The sequence below is a fragment of the Monodon monoceros genome, unplaced genomic scaffold (genome assembly GCF_005190385.1).
Source record: "Monodon monoceros isolate NGI ecotype Baffin Bay Population unplaced genomic scaffold, NGI_Narwhal_1 Super_Scaffold_9, whole genome shotgun sequence".
Classification (NCBI taxonomy): Eukaryota; Metazoa; Chordata; class Mammalia; order Artiodactyla; family Monodontidae; genus Monodon; species Monodon monoceros.
Window position 1 is genome coordinate 20717248 of NW_021703786.1, and position 23567 is coordinate 20740814.

The 23567-nt window shown below is 53.1% G+C and overlaps 1 protein-coding gene across 1 annotated transcript; it reads right to left on the reverse strand.

The window, feature by feature from the left end:
- Positions 1-127: 127 nt before the first annotated feature.
- WNT9B (Wnt family member 9B) lies at positions 128-23567 on the reverse strand. Its single transcript, XM_029211711.1, has 6 exons — positions 23488-23567; positions 22957-23299; positions 9992-10080; positions 6512-6900; positions 4819-5084; positions 128-3942 (listed from the first exon to the last, which is right to left on the reverse strand). Exons 1-6 carry the CDS (start codon positions 23565-23567, stop codon positions 3469-3471), a joined length of 1641 nt encoding a protein of 546 aa, XP_029067544.1. The 3' UTR covers positions 128-3468.

A 23567-nucleotide genomic window follows, 5' to 3' on the forward strand; every position in this document is an offset into this window, starting at 1 on the left:
CGGCATTCGGGAGCCTTCACACCTCACAGCCTCCGTTTCCTTGACCATGAGATGGGCGTGGTCGTGTCCAATACGCAGGGTTATTGCAATAAAGCGAGACAAAATAGGTACAAATAGCTGACACGTGGTTTATTGGTTTATTGTCTCTCTCTCTCCCGCTAGAGTGGCAGCCCCACGAGGCAGGGACTTGGTCTCCTTCACTGCTGCACCCCAGCACCTGGGGTGGTGGCTGGCCCTCAGTAGGAGCTCCCTAAACCATCGCTGACTGAATGGATGAACAGAACAGGTGCTCGATATACTATAGGTCTGGTTGTGATTCTAAAGTGTGCTGAGACAAAAGCTTTTGAAGTTCATGGTTGTTGAGAAAGGAAATTCTGGAAAGTAAGAAATAATCTTCAGGGTTGGCATGGGTGTCTCTGTCGCTCTGTCAGCCAGTGGAGGACACCAGGGAAGCTGGGCTTATCTGGACCAGGGGAAGACATGATGTGCCCACAAGAGCCAGGCGGCAGCATGCACAAGTGAGGTGGGAGGTACTTAGCAAACTGGGGAGCCCCCGTGCATCCTGTCTGATAGGGGTCCCTCTCTGTAGCTGACTGCGGCCAAGGTGGGAATGCAGGACCAATTTGCCAGTGCAGCTGATTTTACAAGAGAAGCCAGAAAGCCAATTGAAGACAGATCATTTTTAAAAGAAAAACACAGATGAGAGCAAACAAAGCCCATCAGTGGGCTGGCAGGGGCCCTGTGTCGTAACCCAACCCTCTCAGGCAGTGTGGGCAGAAGGAGGGAGGGCCCAGTGGTGGGGCCCCTGGAGTGGCGTCTACGGGGTCCTCATCTCTCCAGGCCTCTCAGGCAGTCCCAGCCCCTGAGACACAGGAAATGCTGACATGCTGCCGAGATCCAAAAGGCAGGGTCGCACACAGCCAGGGAAGCAGCCGCATCCCTGGGTTCTTGGACTCAGGGTGGATCCAGACTTGGGGCTCCCAGGCTCTGGGTAAGTCAGCACCCATAATCTGGCCCAGGTTAAAGTTCAATAAATATTCACTGAAAGAACCTCTTCAGTGTGACTCTGAACACAGACCTCCATCTCTGGGCCACATCTTGTAAAATGGGCACAGTTATGTAGCCGCCCCTACCTCACGGGGATAATGGGGAAATCAAGTGAGATTAAAGGGACAAAAGTGTTTCCAAAGATCAAAAGTGCTTTACAAATGCAAAGTGTGGTCGTCCTTGTCATCATTATTACCATGAGCAAGACAAGTTTGGCCAGAGCAGAAGAGGGGGCCTGGGACCCAGAAGAGCAGAGAATTTACAACGACTTTACAAGGAGGATCCGGATCAAGCCCATCAGAGCTCTTGTGCAGAAGGGATGCTGCTCACGAGCTCTGGGACAGACCGCGTCAAGGGACACGGAGCCCACAAGACCTTCTCCCCGGCCACCTGGTGTCCAGCTGGGTGGGCGCCCCAGTCAGGGCAGCTGCATCTCCCCAGATAGACGGCTTCCAGCAGAATACACAAGCCCCAGAGCAGCTGCCCATAAAATATAGAGACTATATAAATAACATAAATATTTTCTCATATATCTTAGCTATATAAATTATTCTCTTTTGCCCTAAAAACTATACATGCGAGGTAGACAAAAAAAATACCCTGTGAGTGTTTCCCTTAAAGCTGTAGAAGGAGAGGTCCGTGGTCACTGGTCCCAGGGGCCCCAGCGGGGCTGAGGTGGACTTTTGGGGGCAATTGGAAGAGAAAGGGGTGGGAACAGGGAAGTAGAAGAGGGGAGATGGCTGCACAGGGAAGACCTCATGGGCCGAGGGGCCCTCAGAGCCTGACCCGTGCCCTTGGCCTGGTCAGTGTTAGTGGCCGACTGTGGCCACAGTCCCTCAGAGGCTACCCTTTATCTTCCTGCCGCCCCGGCACTGCCAGCCATGGACTTGGATGCAGATGGCATGTTGGTGGACTGGGCGCCCTCTTCCTGCTGCCTTATGCCTAGGGCTGAGCCAGGGTGGAGGCAGGGCTGGGGTCTCAGAGCAGGAGGATAGAGCGGGCTGGCAGAGAGAAAGTCTCCTTGCGGTTGGGGAGTGGAAGAAACTAGGGAAACAGCCCTCTGTCCTTTTTCTCTTCCTGCCAAGATGTGGGCCAGCTGCTTGGGTTAGCAAAGTCACTCTCGGGAGGGGCCTCAGGTCAATTTGGCTTCTCATCAGAGCCTCTGCTGCCAAAGATCCTTCCAGCATCCCTCTGGAGGCTTCCTGATCCACCGAAGACGGGGCAGCTTCTCCTCACCCTTGGAGATCACGGGGAGCCCCGGGGGCTTCTTCCTGGGCCTGCACAGATGGTTTCTCAGCATTCGGCCGATTCTGAAGAGTTTCCTGTCTCAGCAAAGAGTCAGCAACTCTGGGTTCCGGGAGAAAGGAAGCTGACAGAGGGCGCGGCAGGGCCAGCAAAGCAGCCAAGGGCGTCCCGAAGGAGGTCACTTCCTCCCGGCTGGCATCGGGCTCTGCTCTGGGAAAGCACACAGCTTCCAGCAAAGTGACCCCTGCAAGGTCTTGATCCTGAACCAGAGAGGTGTGTGTCACTGAATGAGAGCCCTCAGCCTGGCAGGTCCAAGGGGTGTGCATGCATGTGGGGGGGGGGTGCCTGTGTGCACCCGTGTGTATGTACCATCTTCTCTCTCCTCCCTCTCAGGGCCTCAGTAGGCAGCAATGGAAAGGTCCACAGGATCAGAGGGAATTAGCAGTCACTTCTCTTCCTCAGGTAAGAGCCAAAGTGGAGGACCATTAGTAAATGAAGGGGTCCCCCAAGGCGCCAGGCTTAGCAAAGACTTTCCCACGCCTATAACGCTAGCCCTGGTAAAAATCTTAATTAGATGAGTAGCTGTGAGTGTACAAACGTAACCGAATCAGAACTCATAAACCAAGTCTTGTGTATCACGAATGCCAGCTGCACTGGGGCCTCACAGCACAAGTGGACCCCCGGTCACACTTACAGCTGGACTGACCCATCCCAGGCAGACTCCGGCCTTTGCTTCTGACTGACCCTGCCTCCCTGAGCCTTCCTGGCCCAGAAGCTCACCTCCCAACATCTTGCTGGCTTTAGGCCACTAATCCCAGGAATCGAGATGGCGGGATGCACCCCGTCTCCTCTCCAAAACCTCAGTCCTGCCCTTCTCTTGGCCTCCCTTATTTCCCTCCACATCCTTCCCACTCTGCCCTCCCACTCCAAGTCCTCAACAAGGCTGGGGACCCTTGGGTTCAGGGGTGGGGCTCCCACCTTTTGAATTGAGGGAGGGGAAGGCTGATGGGACCCAGTGGGGAGAGGAACACATGTGCACTGGCATGCACGTGGGTGAGTGCATGCACGCTGCGTGCACCTGCCCAGGGGGGATGGCTGGACATCTAGGTGGCCTCGAGGTGGCCCGGTGCCATGCGAGGTCCTGGCAGAGTCCAGCTGGCACACTGGGCAGGGGGCCTAATGCTTACAGGTGTACACAAGCTCCTCCTGCACGCACTGCTGGCACTCCACGTAGCAACACCACTGCACCTGGCAGTGGCAGGAGAAGGCCACCAGGCGGCTCTGGGTGTCATAGCCCCGCCCACAGCATAGGCTGCCGCAGCTGGCCTCCCGGGAGCACACCCTGCCCGCTGTGCCGGGCGAGTACTTGCTGCGCCGGCAGAAACTGGGTGAGTCCTCCATGTAGACCAGGTCCCCAGGCCGTGGGGCAGGGCCCTTGGTGGAGCTGCCTGCTCTGGCTGGTGCCCACAGCTCCAGGCGGCCCAAGGCCTCGTTGGTGGCGCTGGACACCTTGACGGCTGAGTCGTGGCGCAGCTTTAACACCTGGCCTGTCTCGCGGAATGGGGAGAGCTGCTTCCAGCAGGTGCGCACGGCGCAGGAGCCCGACACGCCGTGGCACTTACACGTGGTCCTGAGGCCACTCTTCACGGCCTGCGAGGAGAGGCAGAAGGGAGGCGTGGTCAGAGACCCGGGCCCACAGACCCTAGAGCACCAACCCTGGCTGGGGAACAACAGGAGGATGGGAAAGAGACAGGGGAAGGTCCCCATGGGGGGGTGCAGATAAGACTCTAGCTGGCCCACGTGGCACCTTAGTGCAAACTAGCTCTAGGCGCCCCTTCCTCTGGGCAGAGACGGTCCTCACATCTTGGTGAGAGCAGTGTGGGCCGGATGTTAGCCCCAGCTCCTCCCCTGGCCCAAAGTCCTTGTGGAGCAGACAGCTTGCACAACTGAGCACAGCAGCCCTGGTTTACACAAATTCAGTGATAAGGAAACAGAACACAGAACTCAATTTCTTAAAGAAATGGAGGCCTAGCCTCTCCCAGCTTTCTGGTCCGAGTAGACCTAGATACTTTTTACCCTCCCGCCCTCCCACTACTGTGTGACCTCAGCCAAGTTCCTTCCCCTCTCTGGGCCTCCTCTGTCTTCCCATCTGTAAAATGGAGAAGGGACAGGGGTTGTACCAGATCAGTTTTCAAACTACCTTGGCTTCTAGGACCTCCAGGAAGGCTAGTGCTTGGAATGGAGACCCTTCTCCAAACACGTTTCTGCCTCACCAAGGCCCCATCCTGAGCCAAGCTCCCACCTGCTGCCCAGCCGACAGTGATGCCCAGGATCCTTCTCTACTTCCTGGTACCTGGTAATGGTCCAGAATGGATGCCCAAGGAATGTTGGTTGCAAGGATGAGGTTCATCCTGGGCTGGCTCTATGTGTGTGCTAGGGGGCAGGGCGGATAATGGCCTAGAGACCTCGCTCCCCAGCCCTGCACTCTGGCTGGGAAGGGCTTGGGTGACCTGGGAACGTGCTCACCTTGATGCCCACGTGGGTGTTGTGGGCGTCTACCCGTGCCCGCAGGTCTTTGCTTCCTCTCTTGGGCCCCAGGAAGTTGTTCAGGAACTTGGTGCTGTACTTGAGGTTGTCGCCGCACACGCCCCACTGCCAGGCCTGCCGGCTCTCCAGGCCTGGAGAGTCATCACAGGTGCAACGCTCCATGCGCCCGGCGCTGCAGGCCCGGGCCAGAGTGTGCGTGAGGGCGGCCGAGGACACCGCATACAGGAAAGCCGTCTCCTTGAAACCTGGGCCGGGCCCCGGGGGGGATCGGGAGGGAGGAGGAGAGTGGGCTCAGGGGCTGTCTGCTGCCCTCTGAGGATAGAGTGGGTGGTGGGGCCACTGTGGCAAGCAGGATGAAGGGCCTGTGAACCTGAGGGCACAACTCAGGGCAGCCTCCCTGTCACCTGCCCTTTAAACTCAGCATGCAAGTTGCTGTTTAAATGGAACTTCCAATTCCCAAGGAAGTGTGTGCCCAGGTTCTAAGGGCAGCAAGACAGGGGCTTCTCCTTCTACTAAACAGGTGAGAACACAGATGCAGAGAGAAGTGACATGGGCATCTGGCGAGTGGCGAAGCTGCGTTAAACCATTGATCTTGACTCCAAGCTGATGTGTGAGCAAGTTGGACCAACCCGTTTCTGAGCCCCTGATCCTCTGAAAACAATCACAACGCTTGCACTATGGGATGCAGCCCAGAGCTGGCCTCCCCTGTGAGCTCGCTACCTTCTACCTGCTCTCTGATATACCTGGGGTGCTTGTGACACTGAGGTGTGGGGGGGGGCATCAGCTCTGCTCAGACGCTCCCAGCCACAGGGAACAGTTGCCTAAAAGGGGGTGGGCTGCTCTGATCCACCATTGCTCCCTTTTTTGTCAAAAACCCATTGATGCTTGGTGATAGTCACAGGATGACCTTTTCCCCCACTTGAGCTGAATGCTTTCTGAGGGGAGATGGGGTCTTGTTCGGCTCCGTATCTCCAGCATCCAGCACAGTGTGGCTCACGGAGAGCCTCACCAGATGCTTACTGAAATGATGGCCAAGTGGAGACATGGGGCGGGCAGGGAGGGAGGGAGGGAGCGTGGGAATGGAAGGGAGGGAGGGAGGGATAGACTGATGCTTATGACCAACAAAGAAGCAGGTGAGTCAATGAACAAATGAAGTCTGTTGTTGGCCTGTGTCATGTCACTTGGCCAACTATTAATTGCCATCCATCCTTAACTGCTCTCATACCTTTGTGAGTGTTAGTGTGTGTGAGTGTGTGAGTGTGAGTGTGTGTGTGTGTGTGTGTGTGTATGGAGGCTGAGGGAAGGGACTGGGGGACCACCCATCTCATCTGTGGGCTCTTCCAGGGGTGGGTTGTGTTCCTCCTCTCCTCTCTTGTGTCCTCCTTGCTCCCCTGCCCCCGCCAAACAGGGAAAAGCTAGGCCTCATTAGCTCCAGGACCCTTCTTACTCAGGACTGCGCTGGGCTCGTAAGGGCAACGTGGTCTTGGGAACGTTGGAGTGGGAAAGGCAGCCTCCTCCTCACCAATCCTCCTCCCTCCCAGCCCTCCTCCCTCCCAGCCCTCCTCCCCCCAGCCCTCCTCCCTCCCAGCCCTCCTCCCCCAGCCCTCCTCCCCCCAGCCTTCCTCCTCTTAGTCCTCCCCCCAGCCCTCCTCCTCCCAGCCCGCCTCCCTACCTCTCTTGAGCAGTCCCGTCCTCCCCTCTAGGCTGCAGTTCCAGCGCTCATGCCGGAACTGAAACTGGCACTCGAGCAGGCTGAGGTGTGCGGCATCCTGCAGGGTCTCAGCCAGGCCTGGCTCCCGCCGGCAGAGCTGCTTCTGCCGGCGGGACAGCTTCAGGAGGTCACACTGCTTCAGGTGGGCCCCACCCTGTGCTGGGGCAGGGGCGGTGCCCAGACCCGGGAAGGGTGTCAGGACCTCCCGCCCGGTTAGGCTAGAGGGGGCAAGAAAGAAGGGAGACCAGTGACCCTTGGGTCGTGACAGGGGAGGAGGAAGAATGACAATCCCTAAGAATGTGGGGCAGGTGAGTGGAAGGGCCTCCCTGGGGGCTGTACTATTCGCCCTTCTAGGAGGGAGGCTGGCCCCATGGGGTCATGCCCCCATTTTACAGAGCAGGAAACCAAGGTGCTTATAACAAGAGCTAGTACAAGATCTCAAACCCAAGTTTTCCAGAAGCCAAAGTCTCTGCTCTTCTTACCCACCTTATTCCCCAAACTTGCCCAATCAGAAAAATCATCTGAGGTGCTTATTAAAAATACAGATGCCCAGGATCTATACTTAGCAATTCTGCTTCTCTTGGTCTGGAACAGGACCTGGGAATCTGTATATTTTCCACATTCCCTGGGCAGCTTTGGGGATCAGGGCAGTTTGGGAAACATTGCACATAGCATAGGCTGCTGCCTGGCTTGTATGTTCCTAAGAGGGGCAGGCAGAGGGATGTCGACAGTAAGAAGACGTCCAGCCAATTTCCCTGGTATCCCTCTCTCCCTTACATTAGGTTGCTGCCCAAGTAATGCCATGCCAACCTAACTTGTTTCCATAATCCCCAGAGAGATCTTTAATCATCTGGCCACTCCATGCCTGTTACAAAAAGATACTTAGGGAATACCTGAATGGATGGAAAGGTGGAAGGATGGAGAGGTGAAGGGAGGAAGGAAGGATGGGTGGATGGACTGACAGGTGGATGAACATGAAGGAAGTATATTTGCATCAGGCCACCAGCTCCAGACTCTTTGCTCTACTATATCTGAAGTCCATGGATGCTGACGTCAGGCTGCCACGTTCCAGTGGCCCGTCACTTCCTAGCTGTGTAACCTAGAAGCACTGATTTTCTCCTCTGGAAAATGGAAAGTGTGATCCTCACTACCTCCTGGGGCTGCTGGGAGGATTATTTGAAAAGTTACTAACCACAGGGCCTGGGACTTGCTGTTTCACTTTCCTGCTAGCTGGAGTTTCTCAAAACTCTTTCCTCTTGCAAGATGTTTTACTCTCTAACCTGGGCAGAGTCTTCCCTTTGTACAGATAAGGAAACAAAGGTTTTACAAAGAGGCAGTGACTAACTTGAGTCTTACAGCAGATCAGCAGCAAGGTGGGGACTACAGTGATTTTTTTTTTTTTTTTTTTGGCTGTGCCCCGCGGCATCTTATTTCCCCCACCAGGGATCGAACCCATGCCCTCTGGACTACAAATAGAGCTCACCCTCCCTCCGCCCAGAAGCGGTCCATGAGATGTTTCTCCCAGTTCAAAATATATGCTGTCCTGTACCGTGGTGGCCCTCGGAGTGGGTGAAATATACATCATTCCGGCACCCAGGCTGGAGGAAGCAGCCCCTTTCTGGAATTTGCTGGCCTTGTGGCCGTGGTAAAAGATCAAAGGTGGAACCAGGCGATGGCTCTTAAAGCTCCTGCTTGGATGTGGCACTTGTCACTTGTGTGGCCAGGTCTGGGCTGCACCCCATAGTGCTCAAGTGCCCCCAGCCAAGGCAAGCCCTGTGGCCAAGCCCTGAGTGGTCAGAGAGGCGCACATCCCACAGAGCCAAGGGCACGGCTCTCCTGTTTGGAGCCACCTGCCCCAGCCAGGACATCTGGCTGGATGCCACACCTTCCCCGTCTACCCCAGGGAGGGTGTGGGTCCTGGCCGGGTCCCAGCTGCCCCCAGAAAGTGCCCGTAGATCCCAAATCCATCAGGTGCAGCCAACCCAGTGTGGAGCAAATCTCGGAAACCCCCGAGCAGAGACAGATGCTATCAGGCTCCTCCTGGCCCAGCCTGGCCCTGGGCTCCCCTCCCAGACAGGGTGAGGGCAGGGACCCGTTAATCATTAATCTGGGGGCAAATGGGTAAATTTCCAGTCCACCAGGTCTACACCCAAACCCCTCCCTGCAGTCTGGCAGGAAACCCTTAGAGCTTGACCCTTGGCAGGTCCAGAGCAGAACCCAATGTCAACTCCAGCCCAGGAGACCCCACCCTGACTTCCGGTGTGGAGGGCAGCTTGGGGGCTGCAGCCATCTAGCCCCTCAAATGTCTTCCTCCCCACACCAGGGACTGGTGTGAGGGGCAACTTCTGTTCACGCAGTTCTTGTGTTTCAGAAGTTGGGATCTCCCTTGTAGTAGTGATTAACAGATGAGAGAATGAGCAGGGAATGATGGGAATTTTGGCCAACAGGACAGCAGATCCTTCAAGGATCAAATTCCATTATAAGAACAATAGCTATTATTTTTATATCATTATAGCTATATTATATAATATATAATGTATAATTTATATTCTATTATATAATATTATCTACCACGGGGTTTTTTTTGGCCATGCCATGTGGCTTGTGGGGTCTTAATCCCCTGACCAGGGATTGAACCCAGGCCCAACAGTGAAAGTGCCAAGTCTTAACCACTGGACCATCAGGGAATTCCCTTATCTACCACATTTTGAGTGCTTATTACTAAGCCCTTTAAATTACTCTTTCAGACACTTGTTGGGTTGGCTGCCTACCTGTTCCTTCTATCTACATGGCTACCCTGTCGGCCATTTTATACCATATGATCTTGCTGCTCTGGCCTGCTGATTGGACTACTGAGGATCACATGACCCAGGCTGGGCCAATCAGTTCTTTCTCTGGGAATTTGGAATTTGACTTAAGAGAGCATACATTTGCTTTCTCTCTTTCTTTGACTTAAGAGAGCATACAGTTGTTTTCTCTTTCTTTGGGCTTGTAACTCAAGAGATAGAAAGCTGGTCCAAAGAGAGAGAAAAAGAATGAACCAAAGCCACAGAGAGGAACAGAGGTGAAAACGGGAGGGAGAATTTGGGGAGCTTTTCAGCGCCTGGCCCCAGAGTCTCCCTGTGGTCATCTCTGTTCTTACTTGAGACACTCCTATCTGTAGAACAATGTCAAGGCTGAGAGTCAGTCTGTCTAATTAAGGGTGCCGTCCCTGATCACCACCTTCTGACAGCTGTGGAGTACCAGCACACCCTACGCTGCACTTGTGAGCCAGGCTCGGCAAGCACATTTTCCTCCCATCAACAGGCCACTGTTTTTTTAATTTCGTGTAATAGACCCTGTGATTGATGGCCCCAGGAGTCCAGTATAAAGTCGGTTAATTTTATTAGCAGTAATGACACTTAGTAGCGATTAATGGTCAGGAAAGGCAGCCAACCGCACAGGAGCTTCAGGCCGTACTGGGCCCTGGTCTGCCCAGGGCTGCTCTCCAAAAAGGCCCCCTCACACTGCCTCAGGGGCCCCCATAGGACCTAGGAAGACAACCGAGAGACATACCAGGACCCAGTTTCCCTTTCATTTGTTTTCTATGTTGCACTTTGGGACCATTTTTTCTTTGAAGAAATAGTGGCAGGACATCAAACTTAGAAAATACCTCAACTGATTTCCTTAAACAGTGCTAGTAAATGCTCTGACACATGCCCTGTGGATGCCATGGCATCTGCTAGAGACGGTTTCTTCTTGGACCTCAGAAGAATTCTAGGTGTTGCAGGTTCCAATCTATTCCGGGGTCCGTGGGCATGATCCGTTCCCATTGAAGAAACCATTCTATCTGGCACTCCAAGCCTGAGAACCCCACCCCCCAAGCCCTTCTGCAAAAAGCTCTACATGTTAGTTGCATCTTGAGGGTAAGATGTACAACCAGAGAAGATCGAGTGAGCTTTGTTGAGTCTAAGGAGTCCAGACAAAATCTGGGGTTTTAATGAAGACACCTCCCCATGGTCAGGTGGGACGCTATCAGTCAAGCAAGCGAGCGGTGTTCTGGACTGAAGAGCAGAGGACAAATAACCTGTAAACTTGCTGGTTACCCTTCTGGGCTGAGGGATAAGAGCACCTTCAGGTTCCTGCCTGACTCAAGTGCCCCTGAGCCACCTGGGACCAACCCTTCCCCATCAGTTGCATCTGCTTTGGCCCAGCTGGTCTGTCTCCCCCATTCCTGTTTCCTGTCGGGCTCTCCCAGGTTGACTTCCAGCCTCTTTTGTCCCATTAGGAAAGCAACCACCCCACGTGACCGGCTCTGTTCGCCTCCCTTCTTTGCCCCCAGCCTGTGCCCCTCTGTCCTTTGCACCCTCAGCCCGTGGCCCTTGGTGGTCAGGTCGATAAGACTGGAAGCCCCCACCCTCACACAATGAGATGCCTTTGGCTTTGACCCCAGAGCCTCCCCAGCCACTTTCCAGGCCACCACATCTCCATCCAAAGTGGGAAAAGCCAAGGGTGCCCCTCCGGACTTCATCTCACATCCTGCGCCCCCAGACCCCCTCTGTCCATGCCTGGTCTTTCCCGCCCATGCCTTCTTTCACCCTGCGCAAGGCTCACACCATCCAGTTTTGGCTAAAGCTGCCCCATCTGGGATGACCTTGAAGGAAGCAAAAGTAGGTTCTCCCAGGCTTTGGGGAAGCCTCCCAGGAGACTGCTTTGGTCTGTGGTCAACAGGACACCAGGGACCAGCGAACCCCTGAGCAGAGCTAGAGTTCACCCTGGAATGATCACCCACCACTTGCTAGAGTGTGGGGACCAAAGGACCTCAGGCCCCCAAAGCTGTTCTGGCCTGGGTAGTCTGGTCCCAGGTCTGCCCTTACTCACTGGTGACCCCAGGGATGTCCACTCACCCCCTGAGCTCATTCTATCTAACAAATACACCTTGACTAGTGGGAGAGCATGACTGGAGCCTCAGTTCAAATCCCACCTCTGCCTCTTACTAGCTGTTCTACCTTGGGCAAGGCACTTCACCTCTCTGTGCCTGATCTGTGAAATGCAGATAATCACAGGACCTATTTCACATGGTTATTGTGAGGATTAAATGAATTAACATCTGTAGAGCTCTTAGAACAGTATCTGGCACACGGTAAGCTCCAGGTAAGTGTCATTCTTAATCATCTACTACATGCCAGGTGCTGTGCTGGGTGCTGGGACACACACTCATAACCTCAAGGAGCTCACAGTCTGGAGGGAACTTGGCTGGATTCAGAGCACTGCAAACTCTCCCCAGACCCCAAGGGGCAGGGAAGGAGAAGGCTCTGAACCAGCCCAAGTCCCAGAGGAACAATAGCTGCTCAGGGACCTGGATCAGATCTCCTAACACCATCTGGGTAAGACCCTGACCTCAGCCAGTCCCCTCCTGCCTGTAGTGGGAGGCCCGGGGTGGAGAGGTGGCTGAAGGAAGCTCTTGGGAGCTCTCTGGAGAAGGCTCGGCAGGTGTAGAGCACTTCCCATCACCTGGGGGTGCCCAGGCTCTGTTCTCCCACCCCCACCCCCATCCCTGTTTCTGCTTGAGAGGGTCTGATGGTTCCAGAGGAGACCGCCCCTGGGATGTGGGTGGGTGAGCAGGTGGGTGGCACAGGACAAGACTGGCGGTTCCCAGGACACCAGGTAATGCCAGCCTGTCTGGACACTTAACTGGAGGGACCAGGAGCTGTTCCTGGCACCAGGGCTGGTGCCAACTGCAGGCAGCTACCTGGGAACCAGGAAAGCCTTGCCCTGCCTGGAGCATTGGCCTTGGCCCCGCAAAACCCTATTAGATGCTCCGATAACAGGCTTCCTCCGCTGCAGGGCCATTTGCATGGTAAGTGCACCTTTTGTGCTTTCATCTCAAATATCTCGGCCCACCTCTCCCGCCCTCACTAAATCCCCCTACACACACACACACACACACACACACACACACACACACACACACTCTCACACTGACACTTACACTCCCCACCCCCACCTGCCCTCTCCAGTCCCCACCTCTTCCCAGCAGGGGAGAGTTAGTGAGGACAGTGTCTGGCCCAGGAAAAGAGGGCACATGGCTCCGGGCAGTCCTTCTTCAGAGAGGGGCCCCCTCCACACCCCTGGCTCCTCTCCTCTCCTCCCGCCATCTGAGGGGCCCTGAGGTTTACTCTGCTGAGAAGCACATCCCTCTCTCCATCCTTCAGACTCCTCTCTCCTTGACAAGACTCACTGTCACCTCATACGTCCTCCATGAGGATGTCCTTACTGAGCAGCCTTAATGGCAAATTTGGCAGGTACCGTTTCCCACTTTTCCTCCAACTCCCCCTCCCCCATCCCTTCACTCACTCTTTTATTTAAATATCAATATTGAGCATCAGCTTCAGGCCACAGAAGACCAAAACAAACCAGACTGCTCCCTACATCCCTGTCTGGGTCTCAGCCTTCCTTTCCTCCCCACCTCTTAGCCTCAGAACCCACCTTGAGGACTGAATCAGCACACCTCCCCGCCCCCCACCAGCCCACCCCTGGCTCAGAGAGAAAAGAGACTGGCCCAGCTGTGGGCTTTATCTCTCCCAGAACAGCTCCACTTCCTGTTTTGCAGCCGCCCGACTCGGCTGCCTGCTGAGGATGGCATCGTGGAGACCGGTGCGCAGGAGCTAAGTGGGCAGCAAGCAGGCCGCCCAACAAGCTTGCTTTGCATCTCAACAATCTCGGGTATTTAGAGCCTGGCTGGTGCAACATCTGTGGAGGAAATGCTTCCCCCTTCCTCCTCCTGTCTCCCTGCCACTCCACTCAGGCTCAGGCTGAAGCTGAGGAGGGGAAGTCTTTGTCCCTGGCATGGATGGATCAGGTGGCACAGTGGCCATGGAGGGTACCAAAATCACTCCTGTGCAAAGGAATCCCTCCCCTTCACAAGTCTGGGATGATAAGCATCTCCCCCACTTCCCTGGCTGGGTCCAAATGTACACCACTTGAATCATTATATTCTAGGGCTGGGGAAACCCTTCAGGATCACCCAGTCCAGATGTTTTGCCCTGATGGCTTCTGGGAGGTACCCCAGAGGCTTCTGCAGTGCAGGCAGGAAGGCAAGAGGTTTGCCAAGTATGCAAGTCTCTGCTTTGATCTGTCTGGTGCCCTGGAAGTTCATGTAAGATTTTTGTCCAGGATGATCCACTGAGTTGGTGGCAGGGCTGGGACTGCAACCCGGGTCTCTCTGCTTTCAGTTTTAATGTAACACTTCAGGGAAGCAAAAGCAGCCTTCACCATAGTAAAGGTCTACGGTGATCGGAACGCAAGGCTGGTAGGATTGAAGGGAAGGAAGACTGGTCAGGACTCCTCTGGCCCCCTGAGCAGCTGAAAGGAGAGAGGACCCTAGTCTAAAACTCAGTTTCTTTTCAGCCAAGAGTCAGAAATAAAGCTTGGAGCAGTGGCCTGCCAATTCATATTGAAGTGTGAGAGTCTGATATAATAATGCCAGTACCTGAGAACATACTTTGCTAGACAGAGGAAGCTCAAAGGAGAGAGCCTGGGATCATGAAGAGAAGAGAGAAAGGGGAAGTCTGGGGTGAGGAAAGGAAGGGGAGGAGAGAAGGGGGGCTGGAAGCCTTAAGATAAGCTTCCCCAGCTTCTTGGGTTCACAGGCCCAGCCCTGATCCAGGGGAGGAGTCGTTTAGGGGACACAGCATGGGGATGGCAGGGAAAGGCAAGTAGTCGCTGATGCTGTATCATCTTGGGGCAGCCAACACCCACACCCAGCTCTGCCCTGACCATGGGATCCTGGCTCATGGGCTGGCCAACTTTGGCCAAGTTTTTTTTTTTTTTTTTTTGCGGTACGCGGGCCTCTCACTGTTGTGGCCTCTCCCGTTGCGGAGCACAGGATCCGGACGCGCAGGCTCAGCGGCCATGGCTCACGGGCCCAGCCGCTCCGCGGCATGTGGGATCTTCCCGGACCAGGGCATGAACCCGTGTCCCCTGCATCAGCAGGTGGACTCTCAACCACTGTGCCACCAGGGAAGCCCTGGCCAAGTTTTTTTAACCATGGTAAGTTGACCAACTAACCAGCTTGGCAGGCTCTTGGATGGTCACCCTTATCCCTGTGGACAGGCAGGCTCAGGCTGGGCTGTGGGCCCTGGGAGGGCCTGGCCCCTGGTGAATGCCTTGTGTGTGATCACCCTGTGATGTGGACAATTCCACAGTTTACATATGCTCTCGGAGGAGATGTTCCATGCTGCAGATTCCATTTGTCCTCCTGCAGGTCCCAGGGATGGCTCATGCCCCTCCACACCCCTCCCCTCAGCCCTAAGGATAGCAGGAACCTCCAGCCTGGTCAAGGAGCCGCTCCCTGAGTATGCCTAGTGAGGGCCCGAGTGGTCAGGACAGCCCCAGGGTATGGATGGAGTTATAAATGGCTTCCCTGAGAATACAGCAGGGTCCTCCAGAGCAGGACCAGGACAACTTCCCACCTCGGAATCTCCTGGATGCAGAGCCAACCAGGGTTGTAACAAAGGGCCCCTCCCCTCACGCCAGGCCATGCTCTTCCTTGTCTTCCTGCCATGGCTAACTCAGTCCAACCTCCATGCCTTTCTTCATGCTGTAATTGCTACCTGGGTTGCCTTTCCCAGTCTAAAAGCCCTCGTGGATCCCCTGGACTCTTATAACCACAGCCTTTTTCAACACTTGACTCAAAAATGCAGGGAATGGGAAAGGTGATCCTGAGGCCCTATCCAGCTCTAGTAGCCTAAGATGCTTGTCTGCCTCTTCCAGGAAGTCCTCCTTACTTGCCAGCCCCATCCCACTCTAACCATCCAACTTCTTTGTCTTCTCCCAGTTTTTCGGATGTAGTACCATTAGTTCTGCATGGCTCACTTATTTTCTTCCTCCTCAGGGCTGTATAGACAGTCTCTCCAAGTAGGCTGTAACCCCCTTGGCAGAGGTCCTGGTTTCTCATCCCCTGAGGCGCCCCCATCCCCAACCCAGGCACCTGCTGACTGCATACATCCCTCAGGTATTAACTGCCAGGCAGAGTATAGCTCCAGGCTCTCCCTCAGTCCCCTCCACTCCCAGGTCCAAACCACTGGCCTCCCTGCTGTCTCACTCCCAGGCTGCAGGGGTTACCTAATATCCCCCATCCTCACCACCAGACCTTCCCAAGCTCAAGCCTCGAAGGCTCTGGAAGGGCGTGGCCCTGGAGAGGTGTGGCTCTGGAGAAGCTTCCCTGTGGCCATGCCTGCCCCAGCCCTCAAACTGGGATCTGGACCGACCCAGATCTCAGGGCAGTCTGGCCTCAGTCAGTCAGACCCTGACTCCTCCAACCAGCTCAGCCCCTATGGGGACAGGGAGAGCCAGGCTGCCTCCCTCTGAACCCCAGTTTCTGGGGATAAGCTGTGCTTGGGCAGCCAGAGCCTCCCTTTGATACACAGTGAGAACTCGGCCCAGGTCTTTCTTTAAAACTCAATGTACCCAACCTCTCGTGATGACACGTGACAGGTTCACAAAATTTTATCCAAGATTCCGGACTCCAGAAATCTCCGACAACTACAATTTTGGGGTACAGTTGTGGCGAACTCATATGGCAGCAAGACTTGGCCTGAGCCAAAGTGAGAATATTTATGGTCTATATTTATCCCAGCATGTAGATGTTTTTCTGCAAAAATAATCGTGTCCGATTACTGGGGGCTGCCCTATACCTTGCTAGGGATATGATGTTATACGTGGTATGAGTATTATATTATCTTGCTAAAATTTGAAAACTCCTGAAATCTGAAACACATCTGGCCTCAAAGGGATTGTCACTATGGGGAAAGCAGACCTTCTCTGCTCTTGCCCTAAAACTGGTCTCTTTGGAATTTCCAAGACAGACTGAACATGGTGGTTTGATTTTCTCTTGACTCTTTGAGACCCTTCACCCTCTCTCTTCAGCCTCTCCAGTGAGAGGGTCTGGGCTTGAGGTGTCTGCCCCACCCCCAGCTCATCTCTGCTGCCCCCAGGATTCCCATGGAAGGCCAGGTGTGGTTGACCTCCGGAGTCTGATGGGGGCTAGTGCCTGCTCTCTGCTTTGCTTCCCATTCCTATGCTGACAGAGGCCAGGTCGTGGCCAAGCAGCATGTGCCTGAGAGGGCCATGCAGAAAGAGCAAACATGATGGGGCAGAGAGGGAGGTTCTGGGGGCGAGGAAGGGTCAGCAAAAGGGAGAGGGGACTGCCCACTCCGACACTCACTGTGGACCAGGAAGCAATGCTAGGGACCGTGGGTGGAGTCAACCAACAACAGGGCCCCAAGACTTCCGCTTAAAGGGCGCTATGCACGAATCGGAGACGTGAGCACACAAAAAATTAGGTAACAAAGCAAGAGTTGAAGACATGCAGTGCGAGAGATACCTACGACATATGCCAAGTGAGAGATGTAGGCTACGGGGTGGAGGGCTCAGAGGGTCAGAGCTGCCCAGGGGAAGGCAGGCCTCAGCTGGTAGTCAACAGGCGCAGGAGGCAGGGTTGAAGAGGTTGGCTCCGGGTTCTGACAGACTAGAATTCAAATCTAGGTGCTGCCCGCCACTGGCTCTGTGACTGTGGGCAAGGCACTTGGCCTCTCTGAGCTTGCCCCCACACCCCCACTCACCTGTAAATGAGGATAATTCCACCAGCATTTACCTCCTGGGATGTCACAATGGTTAAATGAGATTATGCACATAAAGGGCTGAGTACGGGAAGGATTCAAATTATATAACGACTGGATAAAGATGAAGAGAGGAAGGAACAGATGTCAAAAAGATACTCCTTAACCTGGGATGCTCTAAGACAGGCCACTAGATTTCCTGGACTCCATACATGTGGAGAGCATTTCAGCACTTTTATATACATAAAACCCTCATAACGACCCTACAAGGTAAGGACAAGCCCATTTTATAGATGGGAAAACTGAGGTCAGAGCAGTTAACTGACTTGCTCTGGGTCACAACTAGTAAGTGGTTGGCTGGAGGATTTGAACTCGATCTGTGTGATTCCAAGTCCAGCGCTCCTTACACTATAGCAGGGCATTAGGCTGGCTCCCATCCTGCTCAGGCTGATGCCAGGGTGAGGGTCTCCCTCACAGCACCTGGCCCACCTCCTCCTGAGCCCAACTTCTACCTGAGCACACAAGCCTAAAGGCACCAGGACCTCTCTTCCTTAGGAGATTCCAGCCCAGGTGTCCCCCAGACCCCTTGCTCCTCTCTCTTCTGTTTCCTCCCCACTCAGCCTCAGAAACTCCACCACCGTCCACTGAGGAGGCTGGTTTGACCCTAGCTCTAGAGCCCAGCTCCTCACGGGTTACAGCTGAGCCCAGAGACAAGCTAGCCTAAATTCCTTCCCCCAATACAATGATTCTTATCGGTGATGTTTGGCTTGCAATCCACCACCCCAAAGCAGTAACATTTCTTTTACCCTTTCTTCCCTCCAACCGTGTTTTTCTCAGGACCCGGTCAATTCCTAAAACTGTTTTTAAAAAAAACATGCAAATACATAAAACACTTAGGAATAATTTTTTAAATGTTTGCAAGACCTATACACTGAAAATTACAAAATGCTGCTGAAAGAAATCTTAAAAGCCCCCAAAAGAGAGATACGGGCGGTTTATGAACCTGAAGACTCAATTGGTTAGAATGCCAATCATCTGTAAGTTGATTTATAGATGCAATGCAATCCCAGTCAAAATCCCAGCGGTCCTTCCTGCAGGTATTGACAAGCTGATACTAAAATGTATGTGGAAATTCAAAGGATCTAGAGTAGCCAAAACCATTTTGAAAAAGAAGGACAGAACTTATAGTACTTGGTTTCAAGACTTACCATACAGCTACGGTAATCAAGACTGTGGTATTGGCCTAAAGATATGCTTATGGAATAGAATAGAGAGTCCAGAAATAAGCCCTTATATATTGGGTCAATTAATTTGCAACAAAGATGACGATGAAAAAAGGATCATCTTTTTGACAAATGGTGCTGGAACAAGTGGATATCTACGTGGAAAACAATAAACTTCAATGCTTACCTCACACCATCCACACAAATTAACCCCAAAAGAATCATAGACCCGAGTGTAAAAGCTAAAACTATGAAGTTTCTAGAAGAAAACATAGGAGGAAATCTTTGCAGCCTCTAATAGGCAGAGATTTCTTGGATGAGACACACAAAAAGCACAAACCATACAAGAAAAAGTTCAAAAGTTGTACTTCATCACAATTAAAATCTTCTGTTCTTCATAAGATAACAATAAGAAAATGAAAAGGCAAGCTACAGACAGGGAAAAAATATTGCCAATACCTTCTGACACAGGACTTATATCCAAAATATGTAAAGAACTCTTACAACTCAATAAGGCAAATAACCCAAAGAAAAAGACATTCAAATGACCATATGATCCAAATATCCAGTCCTAGATATGTATTCAAGAGAAATAAAAACATGTCCACAAAAAGGGATGAACATGAATGTTCATAGCAGCTTTATTTGGAATAGCCCCAAACTGGAAACGATCCAAATGTCTATCAACTGGTGAATAAATAAACAAATTGCAGTACATCCATACGGTGGAATACTACTCAGCAGGGAAAAAGGAATGTGCTACTGATACATGCAACAACATGGATGAATCTCAAAAAATTATTTTGAGCAAAAGAATTCATACACAAAAGGCTATATACCATATGATTCCATTTATATGAAATTCTACAATGGGCAAAACTAAAGTGACAGAAAGCAGGGAAGTGGTGAAGGGGGTGCTGGTGGGAGAGTGTTGACTGCAAAGGAGCACAAGGGATCCTTTGGGATGATGGCACTGTTCCATATAGCAATCATGGTGGTGGTTACACAGGGTATACATTTGTTAAAACCCAAACCATGGGGGCTTCCCTGGTGGTGCAGTGGTTGAGAGTCCACCTGCCGATGCAGGGGACATGGGTTTGTGCCCCGGTCCGGGAGGATCCCACATGCCGTGGAGCGGCTGGGCCCGTGAGCCATGGCCCCTGAACCTGCGTGTCCAGAGCCTGTGCTCCGCAACGGGAGAGGCCCGCGTACCACAAAAAAAAAAGAAAAAAAACCCAAACCGTGCACTTAGAATACATGCATTTTATTGCATGTAATGTTGATTTGGAAAAAAAATTAAGGTTGTGTTTTGCTTCTTCACAATGATGACACTTCCACAACCCAAGGAGATGGTTAGAACCCTAGCAACCACCAAGAGTGAGCCTGTACTGAGCACTTAGTATGTGCCAGGCACCCTACCAGGCCCTTTCATTCGTTGTCTGAATTAAGCCTCACACCAGCCTTTAGGATGGGTATTATCATCACCCAAAGCTCAGACAGGTTAAGACATGTGCCTGGAGTCACACAGCTAGCAAGAGGCAAAACCAGGATTCAAACTAAGTTCTAGATGACTCAAAAGCCTGTGCTTTCATAAACGGATCTGTACCATCCCTAGATAGGAAAGAAACCCAAACAGGGCAGAGGTCACACATTTAAAGAGCACCACCAAAGTCAACTACGATTTTAAAAGCTGCATCCGCAGGAACTATTTCTAGATACAAAATTCACTGAGATGACTTTTGACAAGGCCTAACATATACCCAGCTCATCACATAATACAGTGAGTGTTCATTTATAAAACACCACAGAACTTAAGATTTGCAGAATTCCCAAGCCATTTGAGCCAAAACATGAGCTCGTGAGTAATCCTAGACTTCCAAGCCAGGACCAGCTGGTTAGGGAACATTAGGACCTCCAGGTGCTAAAGACCTTGAAGGCAAGTGACTCGATCGTGGACAACACTGAGAGTGGTCCAGAGCCAGGACAAACCTGGTCCACCTTCCATCCCACTGTCATCGTGCCATCCTCTGGGAGCCCACCTGATACCCGAGCAGGGCTCAGTGCATCCTATCTCACTGCTGAGGACAGAGGAGAATGCTGTGACCTCACCCATCCCGCTACAGCCAAGAATCTAACAGATTTAACCAAGTAGGGGAGGGGGCAACCCTCTACCTCCTCACCCTCTGCAGCTCCTTTGCAGCTGCAGCTCTCCTGGGTGACCACACAGTATTAGCTCTAGTGGCTAATACTCTCTGTAGAACAAAGAGTCCAGATTGGCGGCAGGACCTGGTTTCTATCCTGCCTCTCCCACTAGCTTGCTGTGTGACATAGCGTGAGTCACTGAAACTTTCTCACCCTCAGTTTCCTTTTGGGAACTATTTACACCCATCCTGTATACCTCAAGAATGGGTCTGAGGATCAGATGGCAGAGGGGCTGAACAAGAAAATTATTTGTAAACTGCAATACTAGTTACGTTATTATCGGCATCACCAGAATTAGGTACTAGGCTCAAGTAAAAGCACCAGAAGCAGTTGCTGGCTCACTGATTTGGGGATGATGGTTCCTTCATCTGAAAAATAGGAATAATAATACATGACCTGCGTGAAGCAGGGAGTTAGACCAGAGAAACTTTGGGGGTCACTTCCAACTCTAAAGCCTGATTCTATGATCTTAAAAACCCCAAGAAGATTGGCCTCACCTGCTCTCCTGATGTCTGAATTTTCTTTTATCAGGATGCCAAAACACTTGATCTTATAATCAGAAATGAGACTTCAGATGCAAATGACCTAGAGGGGGGAGAAGCACATTGCCTCACATTCTCACTACAGTGTTATAGATTCCTTCCAGAGAGCGAATTCGGATAGTACGATGGAGAACCTGGCCTAACTGAGTCATGAAAGGGCTTCCTCAGTGAGAATTCGGGCTGCATCCTGTCTGTTCTCTGAGACCAAACACAGAACAGCACAAAACCCCAGTTTTAGCTTATTCTCTGAACATTTTTCCTCCTCCCCAGACTGGGGTGGTGGTGGCTTGAGTGTATTTTGCCAGCTCTGTCCAGGGGGGCTCACGACTTGGAAGAGGTTCCCTCTCAGCCCCAACCCATGCCTGATCCACCATCTCCCTTTTCATTTCCAAGACTGCCCCCTTGCTCACGGCCCTCAAATTCTAAACCCGTGCACTGCCACAAACTCCTTTCCCTTCCAACCACACCAGCCTGGGTGGTTCCAGCTTCCTGGAGCCCCTCTCCTCCCATCTCATCTGGCCCTTGCCCCATCCTCAACCTCCAAACCCAAGCAAACACAAGGATTGTGAAAATGAACTGATATCCAAGAGGATGCAGGCACCATTTGTCCACACCCCTCTCCTGCCCCCACTTTCCATTCCAGCTCAGAAACCCCTGCTGGGGCTGGAATATCAAGACACTGTATCTCCTTAATAATCAGTAACATTAGTTGAGCATTTACTATGTGCCAGACCCTGTTCTAAGTGCTTTACATGTACTAACTCACATGATCCTCATATGAAATAAGCACTATTATTCTCATTTTAAGGATAAGAAACTGAGGTACAGAAAGGTTAAGTGACTTGGCCAAGAGCACACAGCTAGCAACCAGATGGATTGGGGATTGAGCCCAGAGTCTGTGCCCTATAACCATTTTATCCTGTCTGCTGAGGCAGGAGCAGTGCCTTTTCAAGACTGAAATCATTGGGAAACGAACATGAATGCACAGTGCTCTTGAAGTGGATAGAGAGGCTCAGTCATATCAAGTTTAGCCCCTTCTCTGTACAAAAGGGAACAATGAGGCCAGAGACTAAGTGATCTTCCCAAGTCACCAGCAAGCTGAGCCCTGAGCTAGGGTCTGGGCTGATGCCACCCCCTATATATTTCAGGAGCGGCCACTGCCCACAGCCAAGGCATGTTTTAACCAGGGGTCATGACCTGGAAATTAGCCCACAGCCCTTATTCCAGCCTGTGCAGGACCTCTCAGACCCTCTCAGACCCTTATTTGCCCCCTCCCTGCCAGGTCCTTAAGAGCAGTCTCTGGCAGGTCACTTGCTTGGTGGTTTATGTTTTTTGGTTTTTGCTTGTTTGTTTTTGCCTTTGCTGGGGTCAGACTGTAAACCTCACCTTGATTTGGGGTGAGGATCACAAAAAGTGCCATGATTTAAAGTAAGAGACTGTATATATTTAGAACAGGCTTTGGGTGGAGGTCAGGAAAGTCCCTTCACACCCACGACCCCATCTCCCACCCCAAGTCCCTGCAATTCAGGGTCAGAGAAGGGGGGACAATTGCCCTGTAACTTGCTCTTCAAACACTGCCCACTCCCACCCATTCTCTCCCCAGCTGTCACCCCCAACTCTGACCCTCCTTTTCCAATCATGTATACCGCCTCCCCTCTTACTCTCTTCGTCATTCTCCTGAGAAGTCACCCGACGCCAGGTCTGAGATTTGGTTGGGTTTCCCCCACAGACGGTTCCCTCCCGCTCTCCAGCTGACACTCCCCACGGTCCGCAGGTTCCCGCATCCCTCTTGGATCAGCGCGATCCCCTCCCCCGGCCTCGGTAACAACCCACCCCACCCATCCAGCCTCCGGGTCTCCGCTCTGCGGGGCGAAGGCAGAGGGTCGGCAGGGAGCCCCAGGCAAGGACGGGTGGCTGGACAGAGCCCAGGACGGGGGCGGACAGGGCACCGAGTGAGGATCCGAGAGGGCATCCGAGCGCGGGAGGGACGCTTTGGACAGGCAGGGACAGGGAGCCCCGGGGAGGACGGGGACAAGGTCCGAAACGCCTGCAGAGTCCGGGAGCTTGGGTGGGGGTCTGAGACCCGGCCGAGTGGGCGGGATGAGGTCTCGGACAGGACGGGGTGAGAAGAGCGGCGGTGAAGGGGACCAGAGCTCGGACGCTAGAAGGTGGGATCCGGGTCTGAGTCGGGGAAGCCAGAGAAGGCGTTCTGGGCGCGAACTCCGACCCCGAGATGGGGCTGGGTATCACCGGGGCTAAGGTCTGAGTTCGAGATCCCGCCGGGGCCAGGGCCAGCGGAAGGGAAAAGTTGGCCTTGCTGCAGCGGGAGGAGGGGAAGGCAGGCGGGCCGGGGCGCGGCGGGCACTGACCCGAAGTAGGCGGCGGCGGCGGCGGCGGGCAGCGCCAGCAGGCAGAGCGCGGCCAGGGCCAGCGCGGGCGGGGGGCGCAT